General features: G+C 42.1%; 1 protein-coding gene across 2 annotated transcripts; it reads right to left on the bottom strand.

Moving 5' to 3' along the window:
- Positions 1-19: 19 nt before the first annotated feature.
- RRAGC (Ras related GTP binding C) lies at positions 20-22,170 on the bottom strand. 2 transcript variants are annotated; one of them, XM_050932660.1, is made up of 8 exons: positions 21,817-22,170; positions 11,763-11,966; positions 9,516-9,715; positions 8,461-8,575; positions 6,423-6,565; positions 4,506-4,544; positions 2,774-2,922; positions 20-1,330 (listed from the first exon to the last, which is right to left on the bottom strand). In XM_050932660.1, exons 1-8 carry the CDS (start codon positions 22,078-22,080, stop codon positions 1,182-1,184), a joined length of 1,263 nt encoding a protein of 420 aa, XP_050788617.1. In that variant the 5' UTR covers positions 22,081-22,170; the 3' UTR covers positions 20-1,181. The 2 variants fall into 2 exon arrangements, with proteins under 2 accessions (XP_050788617.1, XP_050788618.1); XM_050932661.1 differs by lacking the exon at positions 4,506-4,544.
- Positions 22,171-23,017: the final 847 nt, after the last annotated feature.

Below are 23,017 nucleotides of genomic sequence, written 5' to 3'. Positions count from 1 at the left end.
ATCAAGGAGACACTCAGTATTTAAGTAGGTCTGATGCAAAAACAGTATCATAAGCTGTTTATTCTGGAGGGGTATCAGTACAGGAAATGCTCAAACTGCCACTCTCATGGTCATGTGTGTCAATGCCATTGGAAATCAATTTTCCATTCCTACATAGATTGTGCTTATTGCCCCATCCTCTAAATTAGAATGGGATGAACTGTAGAAAATCCAGACTCCTGACATCAAAAAGTGAAGGATTTAAGGTGTTCCCTCCCCCCACCCCCCCAGGAAAGTAGCTTTGACAAGTATAAAAATGTTATTTTAAGTGTCAGATATTAGGCGAGACATTTAAATCGCTCTCATCACTGGGGCTGAGTAATCAATTCAAGGTTGAGAATGTTTTAATTTAAGCCTCTTCAGATAAAAGCACAGTGATAGGTGATGTTTCTTGCATTTATCTTCTTTTCAAATATGGTGAGAAATAGTGAAAAAAATGCTATCTGAAGCTAGGAAGGTAACTTGTCTAGAACAAAGCTACAGCTCAGTCTTAACTGGACTGGAACAAATGAGAGCAGGCAAACCTTGGCCTTACCTCCATTTACCAAGATAAGCAATTTTCTGGGATATTCTGAAGAGCAATGTAAGTACATCAAAAGGAATTTTATGGAATGTTTGGGTTTTTACTAAAGTTATAGGCCACAGACCTTTACAAAGCAAGAAGCATGAATTTAAGATGTTTCTACATAGTATCCACACCACTAACTTCTTTGAAAGGCAAAAGGTTCAACTTAAAGAAAACTGGATATTTTACAGAAAACTAAAAATGAAGATGAGCAAACCACGGCAGTAACCCACATTACACTCAAGCATTTGTAAGCGCCACCAAAAGGGACATTTCTCCCATTTATATTATATCCGCGCTCTTAAAATAGGACTTTGAACAGGAAACGCCACCATGATCAGGCTAAAGCTGGTTTTCAGTTGACAATTCTAACTCCACCGAACTTCAGATGTTTTATAGTAGTTTCAGTAGTTCAACATCAGTTAACAGGCTGCTCTTCCAAAGTTAGTGTTGCTCTTCTCTTGTGGAACACACACACACACCCCAGACTAAGACAGTACTCTTATCCTGTTCTACAAAGTTAAACTTTGGAGTGAAGAGCTAGTAAAAGTTGGTCCAACCAGTTTTTAATCTTCACCTAGACTGCATTTCTAGGTGTGCCATTGTGAGTCACTGCTTTCAAGTGTGGGGTGGTTGCTTGATTGCAGGTTCTATGGGAGACAACACCTACTTCAAAGACTTCATGAATAGCTTTGCGAAAACAATGGAAGTTGTAGTCTATCAAACCTGGGGGAGAGAAGAGGTAAAAAAGGTTCTTCAGTTCAGTATCTCAAATACCCAATGAAACTTAAGTTAGCATAAAGTACTTGTTTAATTTAAGAGATTTCTGAGCAGTGAAAGACCTTGTATAAATCAAAGGAGTCAGAGTAAGTTATCGTGCAGAATATTTAATGAATAGTGCCAATATTTATTTACGCTGTTTCACTTTTTAGTATGTAAAGGCATCTGTTAGGAAAGTACAATAAAAATATGCCAAAACAGAAGATCATGACGGAGTTGAGAATCTACCTAAGAATCCTTCAAGGACCTGTTTCAAGCCACTGTCACTTGTAAAGCTGTCTTCCTCACCAATGTTAGATCTGTTTGGTCACTATTTCAGCATTGCTATTTGCAAAAAAAAGCGTTAGCAGTGATTTTTAGCAACTACTAGTAAAAAGATCTTATATGTCAGAGTTTACAAGCAGCCACAGAGGTTGAATAAAATGATGAACAGTGTAGGAAAAGGAATCATGTAAAATTAAATATGGCCAGAAACAATAGTAAAGTAGAACCTCAGTTACAAACAGACCAGTCAACCACACACTTCATCTGGAGCCGGAACTATGCAGTCAGGCTTCAGCAGAGGCCAAAAAAATTAACGGAATGTTTAAAGATTTGACAAGGTAAGGAAACTGTTTCTGTGCTTGTTTCATTTAAATTTAGAGGTTAAAAAGCAACATTTTTCTTCTGCATAGTAAAGTTTCAAAGCTATATTAAGTCACTGTTCAGTTGTAAATGTCTGAAAGAACCACTATAATGTTTTGCTCAGAATATCAAAGATTTCAGAGTTACGAACATCCATTCCTGAGGTGTTCATAACTGAGGTTCTACGGTACACTACAAAAGCAGTATTAGGGATGGAATTGAACTCCTATTCAGTAAATGATGTTGTGAAAACTGTTTAAATCTACGTTCAGATCAAAAGGCTCAAATTGGAGTAAGAACAAAGAACCACTAACCTTCGTAATTATTTTCTAGCATAAATACCCTTACACTATTATAAGTGAATATTAAACAGTAGCTCCTACTGATGTTTTTCCTCCGTGTGTTGCTTCAACTGATGTAGTTGTTACAGATGCAAAATTACTCAGCCAAAAGTTAGGCTATCCAGCCCTTATATTAGTGGGAGCAGAGATCAGAATTAAAACTAATTTATTTCCACATACTGCAGAGAGAATGAGATGTCTTCACACTCATCTCTTTTGGAAGAAAAAAGTTAACTCAGAACGGAAGGCACAAAGATATCCAAGGTTTATCTTATCTGAAGGACACTAATGATGGTCAAGTTGCAAATCATTTTTAATTAGACCTTCAGTTGCTTCATAAATCAACATAAAAGATCTTAAGTGACAAAATGCTTTTTCCTTTAAAAAAAAAAAAAAAAAGCTGTCAGTCAGTCAAAGTGCTTACCTTTGCGCTCAAAGCTTTCTTCTCTAAGAATGCAGACAAGTGCCAGAAACTTTGTCACTTCCTTTAAATATAGGACAGTTGTATTATTGAGTTTGATAATCGCCATAGACTCTTTATCATAAGCACTTCCACTGCCATCTTCCTTTAAACTACAATAATGAAACAATGGACTATTCAATATACACTGACAATTTAGATAGCTTTTCAGAAAAAGAACACTCTGTGAATGCCCTACCCCACATGGCTTTATATGAGAACGAAACATGAAAAAAAGAGTAGTAACTCAGCAGCAAATACATTTAGCAAACCCTGATACACTTATCTCAAACCAGATGTGGGCACAACATTTCCTTAATGTCAAATTAGCAACATTAAAATCATACCTCCAATCAATATCCAGTTAAGAGAGTAGGTTTGAAGCTAAGCATTTCATTTTACCTTTGTATTAGGGAGATAAGGTGGTCACGTCTTCATAGTTAAGGTTGCCATTCAGATCCATCAGCTACCTGTAACTTTGGCTAAAACTAGTTTGGTATCAAAATTGCTAGTTTCACTTAGTCAAAGAAAATTGGTCAAAATGCAAGTTCAAACATGAAAATATTGAATTTTGTCTCACTGGCTCCTCAATCAAAGGCTGCTTATTACTACCCTTTAAACATACCATTAGTTAAATCTTATACACAGGCTACAGTTGAAGAAGTTGTGTTGTAATTAAATAATAATTGACATATAAGTGTGTGGTGACTACAGAGAAAAGTACAGCAAGGAAAGATTAAGTTTTAAGACCTTGTGAGGACATGCAGAATTATTTCACTGTCTCACCCTGATAATTAAACCAGATGGGCCTCAGAACCAACACAAGAGAAAGGGCTAAATATGTCCCTGCCTCTAGCTTTCTTGTCTCAGAGCCAAGAAGTCTCAGAGAAGTCCTATGAAGAAACTGCTTTAGAGGAAATTTAGGCAAGAATATATGGAGAATTGTTCACAAGTACAGCCCTGCCTCACAACTGCTTCTTGCATTTAAGCCACAGAATAAATGCATCTCTCATGAAAGGCTGAAGAAAGGAGTTTGGACATGACTACTGGAAGTGTGGTATGGGAAACAGCATAGGACCCCACTTGGTCTGTTAGAATTCCCGCCCACCCCCACAGCTTATACAGCATAGGGTCCTTCTACAGTCAAAAGAGCTTCCTTTAGCTCAAGTAGTAGAGGCCTGTGCTCTGAAATGAAATACCAGGGTTTTAACCCTGTATTTACAGAGGATTAAGGTTGGTTAATTTGTAGGAATGAATTCACTGCAGAATAGCACTCAAATGTGTTTTCCTGTATGAAAAAAAAGACTGTGTAGGGTTACAGATAATTAAAGGTTACACTCATGGAACTACTCATTAGCAGCCATCACTACAGAGCTGCAACTATAATTCCATGATAAAGTTCAAGTTTAACATCCTCTAATTTATCCCTGGAAAAAAGTATTTTCAGGCATAAAATTGCATATTTGTAACACACTGTATACAGTTAGATCTTATAAAGTCTAGAGTACAGGCCAACTTAAACTACTAGTGGCTTTGCCATCACAACCTACTAATTTGGTATAGCAAAGCACACTTTAAAAGTCTTCCGAATATCAGGCCACTGAGCACATCAACTTCACTAGAAACTGCTGGGTGTTGGATGCTCAGAACTCCTGAAAACCAGACCACTTATTTGGGAGTCTAAATATAGACTTACAAAATTAATGTCTGATCCTTGTTTATGGAACTCTTGTGCCTATATTATGGAAAAAGAGACAGTTAAGGGAAGGAAAATGAAGATATTCAAGTATTTAGTTACCTTAAAATGGCAATGTAATTAGTTAAAGGAGCTGAAATGAAGAAGGTGTAATGTGTTGATACATTAGAATTATAATGAAACCTGGATGTCAATTTAAAGGCAAGTGATTAAGAAAGCTGCAGTTAAGTTTTAGTTGTGTGTACTTTTACCCCTTAGTGTTTAGCAACAGCAGGTATGTACTCCAGAATATACTTCGTTTACTCTTCTCTGTTGAAAGTATTTAGAGCAGTGGTGTCCTCCACCCAGCCCACTTGCTGTATCTATATGTGGCCTTGCATGACAAATTCGGGTTCTACAATATCTCACTTTTAATTTAAAAGCAGGGAAGTCTCTTGACCCCCACAGTTGCAAAGAAACCCCTGTGTCAAATTGGGGAAGTTAACTCATGCAACACTGTCTTCCTGGTTGTATAATAACTAAGAAAGTGAACACCCCCTGCCTGACAGTTAGTCTTGTGTATTAACTCAAGTCTACTGAAAACATAAAAAGCCAGAATTAACTATTTAACTGCTTCACTGTTCAGTGGGTGGAATGGGTAGGGAGTAGGAATCTGGAGTTGTGGCATGGAAGGAAATCCAAAGGGGAAAAAAAATAAAGAGCGAAACAAACAGGATAGAGGATATAGAAGAAAAAAAGAGGGGCAGAAGCAGTGGTCCTATCTGTGAGCCCATTTTCCCATAATGGATGCTGAATGTAATAAGGTACTGAAAGAAATACTGTATTCTATTTGTTCTACATAAAACTTCACATTGACACCAGAGGAAGATCCATCAAGGATTGACAATGTTATTTATACCTCACCGCTTGGGTCATAATTAAGAATGGAATTCAGCCTTCTCCATGAGTTTTACACCATTGAGTGAGAGGGTATTTCCAAGCAGATATTGATACAGACTAAAAAGACATCATATCCATAGTTGCATTAGGGAAGCAGGGAGGGATAGCTCAGTGGTTTGAGCATTGGCCTGCTAAACCCAGGGTTGTGAGTTCAATCCTTGAGGGGGCCATTTAGGGAACTGGGGCTAAAAAAACCTCTCTGGGAATTTGTCCTGCTTTGAGCAGGGGGTTGGACTAGATGATCTCCTGAGGTCCCTTCCAACTCTGATATTCTATGATTAGGGCCATATTCTGGTTGTGAGTCAAGAGAAGCTGAAGCACACACTGCAGCAGTATATGTTCCACCTCTGGAGGAAAGAATGAATCTTATTGCTCTAGCAACCACTCTGAGGCAGTGAGACATCCATTAGATAGCACCTAGATGGTGAGTTTAGACTAGGCTGCAGAGGAAACAGTGTTCAGTCTGCCTTCATCAGAAAGATGTTAACCAAGGCGGAGCCTGACTTGCTCAAAGTAACTTCCCCCAGTCAGAACCTTTTGAATCAGTGTAGTTTCATTGCATTGTTAATTAGTGCTCATTAGGAAAGTGCATAAGAACAGGGGTGGATGGTATTGAATTTGTAGGTCTTTGTACAGCACTCATCACCAAGCATTACAGATATTAATGGATTTACACTCAACACCACTGAGGCAAAAATGTATTATTCACATTTTAAAAGGTAGAGGCTGGGGCTTAGAGAAGTTAAGGTCAGAGAGGTCTGTGGCAGACTGAAAAATCTCTGATCTGCACAACCCAGTCCTGCTGCTGAACCAGAATACCATATTTCCTCTCTAAATGGACCAGAGAAGCAGCTCTATAGTCCACTTCACCCTGTAGCTAAGGGGGCTGACATGTTTACATGAAGCTTGCAGTTCTCATCTACCATTTTATAGAGCTTATCTTAAGACAACTCTCTAAAAGGATTTGTCGTCACTTACCCATATATACAAGACACATCAATCACTACATCGATCATGTCACAGCACAGCTCATATGATTGCATGTCCACAGGGGAACTGTCTGTCGCAATGTAGATTTTGCTGACTACATCAAAGAGAAAGGCTTTTTCAATGCCTGAATTCTTCAAAAAGAAAGAATTGGAGATGCATACTGAGTCATCAGAACATCTAAATGTTAAGAAGTCTTGTGTAAAATTCATAGTTTCACATTTAAGAGCATGAAAAACAAAATTTCAATTACTCAGAAGGACCAAAATGAGATTAAGATTTGAACAGTTTCCATAGTCTCCAGAGATTCTGTACAGGGCACTGCATCAGCCTGGAAACCTGTTAGCTAGCTGCATTTTGCTAACTGAATCATCAATGTTGCAGTTTAGCTGATAGAAAATATAATGATGAATGATTTGCCTTAGAAGTTACCAAAAAAATTTTTAAAACCCCCACTACTTATCAGTTCATGAGTTTTTACGGTTAATAAAGACTAAATTTCACTACAATTTCCCCAAAGCCCTATCTGACAATTACTTCTCTACTTTCTAAAGAATTTTTCCTCTTCAATGAGATGCTGCACATGTGCAAATGCCAATAAACTAGCCCTATCCACGACTTGAATTCAGTAATGAAAGCTGAAGGACAAATATTACTATGAACAAAATATATGCAGCAGTGTTGTGGCGTGTCAGTCCCAGGATATCGGAGGGACAAGGTGAGAGGTAAGCTCTTTTTGGACCAACTTCTGTTGATGAACGAGACAAGCTTTTGAGCTACACAGAGCTCTTCAAGTGAAGAAGTAATTTAGGCAGTGGCAAATACTTTCTATAGACTGAAGTCTACTCCTACACAGTTGACTCTCTCTGTAGGTAGCAATCACACCATAAGTAGCCCAAATGATGTAGGGAATGGACATTCTGATGGGAAAGAGAGGGCAATTAAAATCAGCTACCATATTTGTGATTGCATGAAGAGTATCAGATATTACAGAAGTTAACAACATCAGAGAATGCTGAAGCTATCATATGTCCCTAACAGTCACTTCTTCGAGAATATTCTGACTGGATGACCTAGGGTGCATGTACGCATACTGAAAGTCCACCAAATGCCTACCACAAGCAGTAAACAGGTTCAAATGAGTGCAATATAGATTTCAGACTATTTATGAACCAAAATAAGCGTTTATTGTAGCCTTTCCTCAGGTAGTTTGTATGCCACATCTTCCCAATTTGGGCACGTATCCAGGACATCTCTCTGAAGATTATTCACTGCCCACTTCCTTAAGTTTATACTCCATGTTCTATTCTTCAAAAGTGTTAACACAGCTCCCTTCCAACCTACACCTCCATTCTTATCCCTTCATCTGGCTAGGTTCCTACAGAGCCATATCAACATGATATCCAAGCACTTCCTTGTCTCCTGCTATACAGCATGAATAAGTGAGCATACACACACTCTTCACTCATTTCCTTATCATATGGGCTTTTTTCAAGTTGCACCTATGATAATCTCTTAATGTTTGCCATACACACAGTCCTCCTCATCCAAACCCTTATGTCATCTTTCCACTCTACTATTCTGCTTCCTCTCAGAGGTTATTTTCAGGAAATTAAAAAGAAATGTCAGTGTAATCAACAGAAACAGCAACACTATCTCTAGCAAGTAATGCCCCCCATGAGCAGTTTTCCCTTCCTGACACTGTGCAATTATCTGTAATTGACTAAAACCAGGTCTATGCTATAAACTTTCACCAGCATAGTTATGTCAGTGAGGAGTATAATGCGATGCGATGCGATTTGTGACTAACATAGCTGTGCCAGTAAAAACCCTTAGTGTAGATGCAGTTATACCATCAGTGTGCTTTTGCTGGCACAGCTTATTTCACTGGTAAGGGTGCAAGAGGAGCCTGGAATACGCTAAATCCGCAAAAAGCACAATTTTGCCAGTATAAACTATTTGAAAATATATGCTGTAGTGTACTTTTAAACTAAGTTTAGTAACTAAAAAGGAATCACATTGCACTTACTGATATAAAGATATTTAGTAGGTTTTCCAAAGTTGGCAGTTGTGGAATGAGTTTTTGTACCACCTTACTGAAGGCTTCAAATATTGAATGATCATAGATACTGGTCAAATAAAAGCTGTGGGTTTAAAAACAAAAAATATCCAATCATAAAGTGTAAATCGGTGCTGCAATAAATTGTCAAAGTTGAAAATCCTAACATTTGAACTCAATTGTTTTATCCAACACCACTCTGCTTCTACAGAAATGAGAAGGCATTTACAGAGTTATTGGAGTATGCATGCGATGATCTCCCACGAAAGCAGAGCAGAGAGAGACAGACAGAGGTTTGGGCATGGTTTTCACAGTATCTTTTGCTAGCAGTACCACAATCTCTAGCAGAGAGCTATTAAAAATGTGTTAAAAGGCCCAGGCCACTCCCTTTCAGAGATTTAAATTTTATAAAAACTTCCTGTTTTCTGCCACCTCCACTTAGGTCATGTCTACAGTGAGATGGGGTTAGAACCAGTGACAATTTTTTTTTTTAGTATTTCCTCAGAGTAGAGATGAGGAAAGAAAGAAAAATAGACATTGACCCCAATGTACTCTCAGACAGAACAATTTAAACAATTAGATATCAATAAGCAAATGACAGCCCATCAACCATGACTAGTTAGCAGGAACCATGAGTAAAGAAGAAAGAAAAAAAGTGAGTTACACAGACACGAAAAAAATGCTTTAATACTTGATGGAGCCAAAACTTGCAATGTACAATACAACCGAAATTTAAATTAGCATGGAATTGGCAAACAAAATAAAGCTAGGATCATGTATCACAAATTATATTTTCTTTTTTGACAACTCATTTAATTTTAATTAAATGCTTAGTTCTATATCAGTGAATGTTCTATGGTGTATTTTGGTAAGACTGAAGTAGTCTTTGTAATCTTAGTATCAAAGTGTGGACAAGACCTCATTAGAGTCCCTCGTATTAAATCTGATGAGAAATGAAAGAAAAAATAGTCAGTTTCATTTACACAGTTGTGAGATGGATAGAAATTTTGACATGTAAAACTCACCTAAGATGAAGTTTTTCAAGCCCAGCATCTGCAAGATCATCATTGGCTCTCTGATGAATATCCCTTTGAGTTTCTATTTTATGGTCATCTGACAGACCATCAACTTTATGAATAAAAACCTCAAAGTTCATCTCTGGATTGACTTTGTAGGCTTTAGAAACTGTAATGTGGAGTCTTGTTAAAGCTTCCATGTAGTCATCCTGTATATCAGTGTAGACAGGGGTTAGTGTCACAGCTGTTAGCCAATTAACTGATCTTCCTTTGCTATCCCCCTTCTATTCCACTCTTTGCACACGTACAAACAAACATTTTATTTCCACCTTTGAATAGAAGCATGGAAGAAACAAGCAGGTTTGGAAAAACAGAAATCCAGGTAGTAAATTCTAAATCCTGTCACCTTTAAAGAGGATTAGATCTCATTCACAACATAAATGCACTCAAAACAAACAAACAAAAAAAAACACACCAAAAAAAAAAAACAAACCACATGACAACAGGGATATAAACTCTACTCCTGGGGGAATTCTGCACCACTGTGCATTAGCACAATTTATGTCCCCCACAGATTTCTTTGCTTCCCCATAGAAAAATGACTTTTGATGGACAAACAAAGGGAAGCCACAAGAGAGGTTATGTGACCCTTCACAGTAGTATGTTTTGGGGGTCCAGGGCAGCCACCAGAGAGATAAATCATTGTGGGGCAGGGGGTGGGACTGGGAAAGACCCATCTGCTGGTGCTAACCCTGTGCCAAGCTCAGCTGCTAGTCCCAGCTGGATTGGGGAGGATGGGACTTCCTCTTCCCCTGCACAGCATCCAGAGCCATGTCAGACCTACCTCCAGATTTCTCCCCCAGCTGCAGGAAGCTCTGCAAATCCCACCCCCTGCCCCGAACTTCCTGCAACCATTGCTCCTCAGATGCATGGGGAAGGAATCACTGTAGAGGGAGCTGCTCCCCCATCCACCCAGTCCCTGTGCATCCCCTTCATACCCAGACCCTTCCACCAAGCCTCATGCCCACACACTCAGAACCCTCCCAATGAGCCCCACTCTCCCTGCACCTGGAGCAACCCAATGAGCCACCTGCACCTGGATCTCCACCCCATTGAGCCCTATTTCCCCAGCATTTGCCCCCCCCATACCCAGACACACACTCTGCTGAGCCTGAGCCACCTTTACCCAGACCCCCCTGCAATCTCTCATTACTGTTGCACCCAGATCCCACTCCTGCACTTGGGGATCCCCCACTAAGCCACCCACACCCAGATTGCGCCACACAGAACCCCTCTCAACCCACACCTGTATCCCCCCTCACACTAAGCCCCTCCACACTTGGATTCTGCCTTGCTGAGCCTGCCTGCCTACACCTGACAAGGAAGGGCAGGGTCCTGGGGTGCCTCTGGTCCAGACCCAGTCCTTGTGCTTTGTCAGGGTTGGGTGCAGCCTCTCTGCTGAGTCCATGTCCCAGGGGGCAGCTGCACTGTGATCTCCCATCTCTGTGAAGCTAGTGGTCTGTGCTCCCCAATGCCATGCCGGAGCCTCCACATTTATTTGACAAATAAAATTTGCAGAACTTTGCAGAATTTTAAAATATTGCGCACAGAATTTTTAGGCACAGAACACCCCCAGGAGTAACATGCTCAAGGGTGTCAGCCAAACACTAAAAACTAAGACAGAGGATACTGGACTATACTGACTCTCTGGTTTGGTCTATTACAGGGGTCAGCAACCTTTCAGAAGTGGTGTGCCGAGCCTTCATTTATTCACTCCAATTTAAGGTTTCGCATACCAGTAATACATTTTAATGTTTTTAGAAGGTATCTTTCTATAAGTCTATAATATATAACTAAACTACTGTATGTAAAGTAAATAAGGTTTTTAAATGTTTAAGATGCTTCATTTAAAATTAAATTAAAATGCAGAGCCCCCTGGATCGGTGTCCAGGATCCCGGCAGGGTGAGTGCCACTGAAAATCAGCTCGCATGCCGCCTTCGGCACGCATGCCATAGGTTGCCTATCCCTGATCTAGTACAACAATTCCTATATCCATTAAAGCGACTAAGCTATGAAAGTAAGGGGCCAGTATCAAAAGTAAGCTCAGGTTTACAGAAAAAAAACAAAAAAAAAAAGTGATTGGTTCTAGCCAGTGTTAGATTTTAATTTGTAAGAAAGGTATTTAAACAGTCACCAGTCCTGTCCACATCAAATAGAAAGAAAACACTCCACCATTATTAGCTATTTATATCTACCTGTGCATCAATTACATATATCAGTGCCCCTGTGCCTCTGAAAATCATCTCATAATCAAATGTTGGGTCAAAAAAGTCCATTTGTCCAGGAAAATCCCATATCTGGAAATTCACGAAGGAACTGTTGGATATGTCATCTTTGTAAATCTTGTTGGTACTCTCCAAAAACAGGGTCTCATTGGGAGACATTTTATGAAACACCACCTGTTCAAGGGAAAGTGAAGACTGATTGTCAAATCTTCAAAAGCCAAAAATCAAGTTAAGGATGCTGCCTCTCTCTCAGAATGAGCAGAAAAAGTAATAATGACCAGAGGATAAAGCCACGCAGTCAGTATGCAACTTGCCAGTGACATACAGAGTCTCAGAATGGAAGAAAAGCTTTAAAAACACATAGCAAATATTGTTTATTTTATCTGATGAAGGAAATTAACCTAAAGTTAAGTTGCACTAACTAGTTTTTCAATTATGTGGCTTTTACAAGACTGAATTATCCCATCCCCCACTCAGCAGAAGACAAGTTGCTTCTATTCCCACTGTATTACTGTAATACAGTGCTCCGAGGTCATCCGTGTACTGCCACTGTAACTGGGACGCTATAACCATCTTGTGGTTGTGGCCATGTAATATTACAAGTCTTTGGTTCTGGAAGTGTTCCCACTTTTCATTTCAGTGAGATAATTAAAACTTGGGCACCTTAACTAAGGCCTTGGCTGCACTGGAGAGTTGCAGCACTGGTAGTGGCTTTATAGCACTGCAACTTACTCCCCGTCCACACTGGCAAGGCACTTACAGCGCTGTATCTCCCTGGCTACAGCGCTGGTTGTACTCCACATGGACGAGAGGAATAAAGAACTGGTGCTGCAGCGCTGGAGTGCCAGTGTAAACAGTGATTAATCTTACTACGCTGTAACTGACCTCCGGAATTTTCCCATAATGCTTTTAACTAAATAACTCTGTTTTGTTATGATGCCTCTCTTTGTTTTGCTGTGAACTCTGGGTTCTTGGAGATGCTCATCTAAAAACAAACACAGCAATTGTTTGCTCAAGCAGAGAATGTCCACAGCAAGTGTTTGCTTGAGGGGGGAGTCCCTCGGAGCAGCTGCTTATCTGGTCTGAAGGCTATTTGCATTTAAGAGTGAAAGAGAGGGGTGGGGGAAGTGGCCAGAATTTGCAAGGCAGGGGGCTGATACAGTGTCAGCTCCAAAAATCCACACTCTCTCTCCCCCCCCCATGCTCCCTGTCACACTCCACCCCACCCCCGTCTTTTGAAAAGCATGTTGCAGCCACTTGAACACTAGAATAGCTGCCCATAATGCACCACTCCCCACACTGCTGCAAGTGTGCAGCGCTGGTAGCTGTCAGTGTGGCCACACTGCACCACTTTCCCTACACAGCTGTACGAAGATAGCTTTTACTCCCAGTACTGTACAGCTGCTAGTGTAGTCAAACCCTAAGGTGTTACTTCCACTCCAGTATGAACTTTACAAAATCAGAAACAACTTGTTCTAAAGCTGCGATAAAAATTAATATTTTCTTAACAGATTTCCCAGTTTTAGAGACGCCCTCCCCAAAGGAAAAAAAAAAAAAGAAATCACAAGAGCTGTAGTTAGTCTAACTGAAATAAGGTTAGGACAATAAACACCACAACAAATCATTTGCCTTGCTTACTGACAGATTTGAGAACTGCTGGCCCCATTCCCCTCAAGAATAAGTCTAGAACAAACATCTGAAAGAGAAGGGGGCAATTTTCAAGTTGCAGTTAGTGAACAACATAGTGGCAGCACTAGCAGTAATTATTTATACCATAGTAATCTCCAAAGACCCCCAACTGAGATTGGAGCCCAATATAATCAGTGCTGTATGAATTGAAAAGAAAAACATTCCCTGCCCCAAGATAGCCTACTGCTAAAGACAGCAGCTCTAGTAGCACAAATTATACAACATAACTGCATGTTCAACCCCACAAGTCATTTATAACCGAACAATTAAGTGGCTTAATAGTTAAGTATAGGAAAAAGAATATGATTTACATAGCACCTTTTGCAAGAATCAAGATTTTTTGAATGAGCTTCACTTACCTTCAAAAATGAGTCATCTCTGAGGCAGAATACAGCAATCACTGTAACAGAACCAATACCACAACACAATAGCTTCAGGACAAGTTAAGAACAGCATGTTTAATTGCTACACAGCAAAATATAGGTGCGTACAAGTAATTACTCAAGTTAAGTTTTAAGATCATTAGGATTAAAGCCTGCTCTTTCAAAAACAGCCAGGAGAGCCTTAAATACTAAGAGCAGACAGGGCCAAACTTCAACCTTGAAAGGTAGGCCTTTTATCAGCATGATCCCCACGCAGTGCTGACCCAGAGACCTGGTCCTGGAATGGAGCAGACATCTAAAAAAAGCTGCTGCCACAGAAGAACCATCATATAGTAGAACAGGGAACTTTCAGTCAGACCACCTGAATTTTATTCCTACTAGTGACTTGACATGTGACACTAGACAAGCCACCTAAACTCCAGCTCATTTTACCCAATACTGGTAAAACAGTAGTATCCAAATATTCAAAGTGTGGCAAGAATTTTGAAAAAATTTACACGGTCACAAAAAGAGTGGAAAGTTACATAAATCTATCACAAGATCTCTCTCAAAAACAGATATTTGTGAGATTTCGGCTTGAGAGATTTCAAGACAGAATATGAAAACGGGCCCTTTTCAGTTTTAGATACAGTCCAGAACTAGAAAATTTAAAGTTACAATTCCAAGATAGGAACTCAGGGATGTGACAAAATTTGCAAAAAGCAAGGCCTGGTCTACACTACAGAGTTAGGTCAATGTAAGGCACTTGACATCAACCTAACTAACTTTACTCTATACTACAACATTACTTCTGACGGTATAAGTTGCCTGTGACACCAACTTAATAATTCCATCTTCATGACAGGAGTAGTGCTTAGGCTGAGGTAGTTATGGCAAATGAGTGTTTGTAGACGCTGCATTACTTACATTGCCTGTTGGCTGTCAGCTCATGGCAGGAGGCACCTCCCCACCCTGAGCTGTCAGTCCACCACATTACCCCACTTAAATCAGTGCAAACACTGCTTGTAAGGATGCACAACACTGGTAGAAGGAAAGTAGTATGGACATTGAAACTTCTTCTTTAAAAAAAAGAAGAGTAGCAGCCGCATTAATCTGTATCTGCAAAAGACAAAAAAAACCCACACACCAAACAGGAGTACTTGTGGCACTTTAGAGACTAACAAATTTATTTGAGCATAAGCTTTCGTGGGCTACAGCCCACTTCATCAGATGCACAGAATGGAACATATAGTAAGGAGATTATATATACACATACATAAAAGAACATGAAAAGTGGGCATTGCCCTACTAACTCTAAGAGGCTAATCAAGAGAAAAAAAAAACTTTTGTAGTGATAATCAAGATAACCCATTTCGGACAGTACGACAAGGTGTGAGGATACTTAACATGGGGAAACAGATTCAATGTGTGTAATGGCTCAGCCATTCCCAGTCTCTATTCAAGCCTAAATTAATGATATCTAGTTTACATATTAATTCAAGTTCAGCAGTTTCTCACTGGAGTCTGTTTTTGAAGTTTGTCTGTTACTGAGTGACCAGAGAGGTTAAAGTGTTCTCCTACTGGTTTCTGAATATTATGATTCCTGATGTCAGATGTGTGTCCATTTATTCTTTTGCATAGAGACTGTCTGGTTTGGCCAATGTACATGGCAGAGGGGCATTGCTGGCACATGATGGCATATCACATTGGTAGATGTGCAGGTGAACGAGCCCCTGATGGCATGGCTGATGTGATTAGGTCCTATGATGATGTCACTTGAATAGATGTGGACATAGTTGGCATCAGGCTTTGCTGCAAGGATAGGTTCCTGGGTTACTGTTTTTGTTCTGTGGTGTGTGGTTGCTGGTAAGTATTTGCTTCAGGTTGGGAGGCTGTCTGTAAGCAAGGACAGGTCTGTCTCCCAAGATTCGTGAGAGTGAGGCCATGTCTACACTACAGCATAAAATCGAAATTATTAAAACCGGTTTTATAAAACTGGTTTTATAAAATCGATTTTATGCGTCCACATTAGGGCACATTAATTCGGTGGTGTGCGTCCATGGTCCTAGGCTACCATCGATTTCCGGAGCGGTGCACTCTGGGTAGCTCAGTAAAAGAATGAGACCAATAACTTCGATTTCCGTCCACACTAACCCTAAATCGATATAGTAATATCGATTTTAGGGTTACTCCTCTCGTTGGGGAGGAGTACAGAAATCGATTTTAAGAGCCCTTAAAATCGATTAAAAGTGCCTTGTAGTGTGGACGGGTACAGCGTTAAATCGATTTAACGCTGTAGTGTGGACCAGGCCTGAGGGATCATATTTCAGGATAGGTTATAGATCTTTGATGATGCACTGGAGAGGTTTTAGTTGGGGGCTGAAGGTGACCGATAGTGGCGTTCTATTATTTTCTTTGTTGGGCCTGTCCTGTGACTTCTGGGTACTCTTCTGGCTCTGTCAACCTGTTTTTTCCATTTCAGCATGTGGGTATTGTAGTTTTAAGAATGCATGATAGAGATCCTGTAGATGCTTGTCTCTGTCTGAGGGATTGGAGCAAATGCAGTTGTACCTTAGAGCTTGGCTGTAGACAATGGATCGTGTGGTGTGTCCTGGATGGAAGCTGGAGGCCTGTAGGTAAGTATAGTAGTCAGTAGGTTTCTGGTATACAGTGGTATTTATGTGACCAACGCTTATTAGCACAGTGATGTCCAGGACTACTCGTGTGGATTGGTCTAGGCTTAGGTTGATGGTGGGATGGAAATTGTTGAAATCACAGTGGAATTCCTCAAGGGCTTCTTTTCCATGGGTCCAGATGATGAAGATGTCATCAAGCACAAGTAGAGCGGAGGCATTAGGGGGCGAGAGCTGAGAAAGCGTTGTTCTAAGTCCGTCATAAAAATGTTGGCATACTGTGGGGTATATATTGTCCCCAAATGTGAAATAGTTGTGGGTGAGGACAAAGTCAAAGTTCAGCCACCAGGTCTGCAGTGACATTATTGGAGATACTGTTCCTGATAGCTTGTAGTTCATCTGTCTGAGGAATGTTGGTGTAGAGGGCTTCTACATCCATAGTGGCCAGGACGGTGTTTTCAGGAAAATCACTAATGGATTGTAGTTTCCTCAGGAAGTCAGTGGTGTCTCAAAGATAGCTGGGAGTGCTGATAGCATAGGGCCTGAGGAGAGAGTCCACATAGCCAGACAATCCTGCAGTTAGGGTGCCAATGCCTGAGATGATGGGGAGTCCAAGATTTCCAGATCTTGGGTAGCAAATAGAATACCCCAGGTTGGGGTTCTAGGCATGTGTTTGTACAGATCTGTTCCTGTGCTTTTTCAGGGAGTTTCTTGAGCAGATTATGTAGTTTCTTTTGGTACTCCTCAGTGGGATCAGAGGATAATAGCCAGTAGAATGTGGTGTTAGAGAACAGCCTAGCAGCCTCTTGTTTATATTTCAACTTATTCATGATGATGACAGCACCTCCTGTGTCAGCCTTTTTGATTATGATGTCAGAGGTGTTCCTGAGACTGTTGATGGCATTGTATTCAGCACAGCTGAGGTTATGGGGCAAATGACATTCCTTTTGCTTCTGAAAAGGTGGAATCTATTAGAAGTTCAGTCTGTTGTTTCGACTTTCAGGAGAAGTCCAAGCAGAATCCGTTTTTTTTGTAATGCTGGCAAGGAGGATTCTGTGGGTTAGTATGTTGTTCCGAGGTGGGTTAGAAATATTCTTTGAGTCAGAGACGTCGAAAGCAGGATTCTAGGTCACTGCAGAACTGTATCATGTTCACGGGTCTGGAGGGACAAAAGGAGAGGTCCCGAGATAGCCTGACAGAAGAGTCTGTCCTAACAGTATAGCTGGAAAGATTAACAACACAGTAATTACTGCAGTGGCTATATATCAACCTAACTAAGGTCGACTGAATTCTGTAGGCGAGACAAGCCCCAAGATTACTCAGTTTAATCAAGTCTGGAGAAACCTGACAAGCTTCAGAGGGACCTGACAACAGCGACCTAGCAACAGGAAAGCAGTTTAAATTCACTGTTAACAAATGCAAAGCAATGGATATTGGAAGGAATAATTTGAATGATTTACACACCTTACCGAGCTACAAGTTAACTCAGACAAAAAAAAAAAAAAGCCAGACTTGGGTATCGTTGTGGGCAGTTCAATGAAGATTTGATAGATACGCATCAGTCAAAATGCAGCAAACAGATGGGCAACAAGAATGACAGACAACTAAAACTTAAGAAAACTTTCATAGGAAGAGACAGGGACTGTTTAGAATTGAGATGAATCAGAGGACACAACAATGAAACAATGTCAGAGAAAGCAAGCTATCAGGCACTGCTGTTCAGTTTACAAACAATAAGCAAAAGGGGGATAATTAAATTGATCTAAATAAATAATTTCACATAGTTCACAATTTACCTACATCACTCACAACCACAAGATACTGATAAGTCCAAGTACTTAGTAGGGTTCACAAACAGACTGAATGGTTATACAGATAACAAGAATATCCAGTTATAATAGCAAAAATTAAAGAGCTCGGGAAAGAATATCTAAACCCTTCAGGACATCATCTAAGTATTGGAGGTTAGGACAAAGCTTTTCCTGTGGATAGATTATTCCATAACTGCCTACTAAAAGGTTTCTTGCATCTTCTCCAAAAGCATTACATATCAGCCACTGCTAGATACAGGGACTGGACTGTGCTGACAACACAGGTATGGCAACTCCTATCAAGAAGACTATCATTGGGCCACAGCCAACAGGAGGTGCAGCACTAGCTATATATTAGGACTAGATAGCCAATTAATCAGGGAATACCACTAGCTATAAGCAATGCTCCAAAGAATATGGCTGTCCACAATTTCATGGAGTCCAGAGCTGGCTTTTGTCTATTGATTCTTATTGTGCTTCTCAGCAGCCATCCACAACCTTTTCTTCTAGTTTCTTGGGTCCCCTTGTACCACACCACAGAGTCTGAAAAATCCCCTTGCCCACATCAAGTAGGAATCTTTTCCAAGCAACAGTCATCAGCTTGTCTACAATGCTACCCCACACCAACAGAGGGCTCTGCACATGGGATAGGATTCACAGGGACTCACAACACTCCATAAGGCAGTGGTTATCAAAAATTCTGGGGACCCAGCTGAAGAAAATTGTTGATGCTCGCGACCCAGTGGAGCTGGGGATGAGGGGTTTGGGAGGGGGCTTTGGGCTAAGGTAGGGAGTTGGGGTGCAGGAAGGGATCAGGGCTCTGGGGTGGGGGTGCAGGCTCTGGGCTGGGGCCAGGGATGAGAGGCTTGGGGTGCAGGAAGGGGTTTCAGGTTTGGGGAGCTCAGGGCTGAGGCTGGGGATTGGAGCACAGACTTACCTCCAGTGGCTCCTGGTCAGAGGAGCAGCCAGGGTGCAGAGGCAGGCTTCCCGCCTGTCCTGGCACCACAGCCTATGCTGCACCCCGGAGGCAGCCAGCAGAAGGTCCAGTTCCTCGACAGAGGCGCGCAAGGTGCTCCGCACAGCTCTTGCCTGCAGGTGTCCCGGTCAGCGGTGCTGACAAGAGTGACCCAGTGCCTTACGTGCTGCCACTCAGTACTGGATCGCAACCCGAACTTTGAAAAACACTGCCAGAAGGCTTATTAGATCCTTCCATATACAGCACTCAGCTGGATGGGGTAGTACTGGGGGATTCTCAGTTCAAGAGTCCTCTGCTAGGGTGGCAGATAGAGACCTTCACTGGACTGCAAGCACTTCAGCTCCATGTTCCCTGTTTATTGAGCAGGCTAGGAGCTGCAAGCGGAAGACTGTATGGGGGACAAATGACCTCCTCCCATTCCAGCAGAAAGCAGCACTGTGTGAGGCCCAGCATGAATACGATTGCCAGACAAGCATGCAGAAGTCATGAGTCAAGCCCCTTCCCTCCCCCCCCCCCAAATCATGAGATTAGTTTAATCATGAAATTAAAAAAATCTTCCAAGTGTATTATTTTAAATCTGCCTTCTGGACTTCTTATCTTTAGGGTTCACTTTTTCCAGTATTTCTCCACAACCACGAACCAGAAACTTTTGTTAAAAACCTCCAAGTCCAGGGCTTTAAACGTTTACATATCTGGTGACGGCAGCATTATTTTGGAGCTCCAAGCTGAGTCTGTGTCTGACTGAGAATATCACCATCATCGGTGATCCCTCAATTCAGGGATGATTTGTACCAGATTTACATATGGGTCATGAGATGACTCAGGAGTCTGATCCTGGAACCACAGATCCACCCACAGTAGGTGCAGACATTTCCTGGTGGGTCAGCTGCCTGCTGGGAGAAAGTTCTCTCTTTTTCCTTCCTGCTCTCCTTCAGCTCTGAGGGGACAGCACTTCTCCCCAAAGCTGGCCACTGCCTGATAGAGAATGTAATGCCATTGAGATAAGTTGGTGGCTTGCTCTTCCCAGCTTCTGATGTCCATATCAGTTTTCTTGAGATGCATTGTCAGTGTGTCTTTGTAGCATTTCCTCTGACCACCATGGGATCTCAGACCATGGGCAAGCTGAAAGTAGAGGACTTGTTTTGGGAAGTGAGGGCCTGGCATCCACACACAACATCAAGCCTAGCAGAGTTGGTGCATGAGGTTATACTGTCACCCAAGCACTCAAGATGGAGGAGAAAGGGAATAAACCTAAGAGAGTAGGCAGAAAGAAGGGTGGCCCAGCAGACCATTGAATTTCATGCTATTGGGAAGGCTTGTCCCTTTGGCTGACAGACATTGAGAACAGTTATCAAGGCTTGACCAGAAAAATCAGATTATTGTTCAGATTGCTACTGCCATAGCAATGCTCTACATTACAATACTCTGACACCTCTTTACAACGGGGGGGGGGAGGGGAGAGAGGGGGGGTCACAGAAAAGGGCTTAGCAAGGAAAGCTATGTGTAGACTCTGAAGACCTGCAGGCAAAAATTGAGGATCACTGTAACACCGCTGCATTTTTCTAAAATTAGATTTCTATTTTGAAGCTCATCACAATGACCTTGACAGGCAGAATGCCCTAGCAGCCCTATGAAGCTTAACAGCAAGTCTAACACATTGCTGTCATTCGTTGATGTATTCACCACCCAAAAGTGTCCATCTTTCGCTTTGCCTCAAAGAAGCAAATCATCCAGAAGATCTAATTATGCTTTTGCCCCATAGATAAATAAAATCTGAGTAGCTCTCAAAAATGTTAAAAAGAACTAGAGGCTTGTCTGAACTGGCAATTTTAGTCACAACAATGCAGATTCATCACCCTGATGTGGCTTATCCTATTTTCAAATCAACATGTAGATAAAAATCTCAGAAACATCTGCCGGTTTCATTTCCTGAGACACACCTTGGTTTTGCGGAGAAAACACCTATGCATCGGGAATAAAAAAGGCTGTAGCCCAAACTCAAAGTGAAGCATACATCTCTGCAGACAGAATATGCATTTTTGGGAAATAAGAACCTTCTTATTCAACTTCTCTATATGCTGCTGCTTGAAAAAGAAGAAGTTGCCTACTAACATGTACAAAGCAGAGAGAGAAGTTCTCGTTAGAAACAAGCCACATAAAGGAATCAAGACAGTGCAGGTGGCACTTACCCCCAGCGAGAGGGACAAGCAACCAGTGCCACCCTCTCGCCCGCTGGGCTGCCAGCCTGCTAAGCAGTTAGTTAAAAGGGAACGGACCCCTGCGAAGATAGATAAACCGGAGGACCAAGCAAGCTCAGGGGCCATTTCAATGCACAAGAGCAAGTACACCAGAAGCGCCTATATAACCAGTGTCAAGGCCTGAACTGCTACTCAGAGAAGGGTTCTCAAAATTCGGGTGCCTAATTTATGGTGCGGGAGATAAAGGGAGGAGGCGAGAATCGAAGTGAAGGTACAAATACAGCAGCTACATCTTAGCCCCTAGAGCCCTCTACCCACGAAGAGCCCCTGTATGCTCCCCCCCTCCCAGCCTCACCTTCTGGATAGACGATTTCCCGCTGCGCCGCAGCCCCATGAGTAGAATACGGGGCTTGGAATCCGCACCGCCTGGGCCGCCCCCAGCCACACCCGGGACGCCACTGCTTCCACCAGGGCCGGAGCCCCCCTCCAGTTCCGCCTCCTCCTCTTCTCCGTAGCCGAAGTCCTTGGGGAACGAATCCGACGCGCCAAAACTGCCCCCGATTAAAGCTGGCTCCTCAGTCCCCCCCGCCGGGCCCGACCCCCCAAACTGCAGCGCCATCCCCACAGGCCACCCGCTCCAGCACTACGGACCCCACCAACCCTCGCTCTCACTCCGCCTAGGGCGGGATGGAAGGAACCCCCGAGTCCTGCCGCGTTCATGCAACCTAACTTGCCTCCGCGCCGATTGGCCTAACCTGACAATCGTGAGTTTTGATTGGCTGGGGCCAGCAGGGTAGCCTGATTCTGATCAGGTGATAAGTCACCTGATTATACCGCTTCACGTGACAGAGGGAGGTCGGGAGGGGCCATATAGCTGAGAGTCCATTCCCCAGGGGGACACGCCCCACGGAGATGGACCACACCCTGCAAGGAAGGAGGCGGTGCCTGGATGGGGCCAGATGGATGCACCAAAAACCGGCAGGGCAGGGGAGCCTAAGACTAGAGATCGAGACTCGCTTCCGGCTGCTAGGTAAGGATGGGAGGGTTGTAATAACTGCCAATTTGGGGGCTACAATGGTACAAGGCACAACACTCCTCCCGACAATCCAGTCTAAGGCGACCTGCTACCTGAACACCTCTGCTCCCTCCCCAACCTACCTTATGAACACAGTGAACGAAATCACCCTATTAATGTAGAAGTAGCTTAACTTTGTCTGCGAATTAGGGTTGCCAACCCTCTAAGATTGTCCCGGAGTCTCCATGATTTAAATATTAATGTTTAATTAAAGATTGTCACATGATTAAATCTCCAGGAATTTATCCAAAGTTGGCAACCTTACAGAGAATACCAACAACATCTCAGCTGATTTACCAAATGAACTCCCAACCTACATCATTTGTCAGCCAGATAAAAGTGATAGCATGTGTGGTAAACGGATGACAATCCCAGCCTATAATATGGTGTAGCTAGCCATGGAGACTGCCAGCATTTATCACCTTAACTTCATCCATTCCTCACATCTTGTCCCTTCACGTATAGTTCATTAAACATGTAT

The sequence above is a fragment of the Gopherus flavomarginatus genome, chromosome 22 (assembly GCF_025201925.1).
Source record: "Gopherus flavomarginatus isolate rGopFla2 chromosome 22, rGopFla2.mat.asm, whole genome shotgun sequence".
Taxonomy (NCBI): domain Eukaryota; kingdom Metazoa; phylum Chordata; order Testudines; family Testudinidae; genus Gopherus; species Gopherus flavomarginatus.
This window is presented reverse-complemented; position numbering and strand designations above follow the sequence as displayed.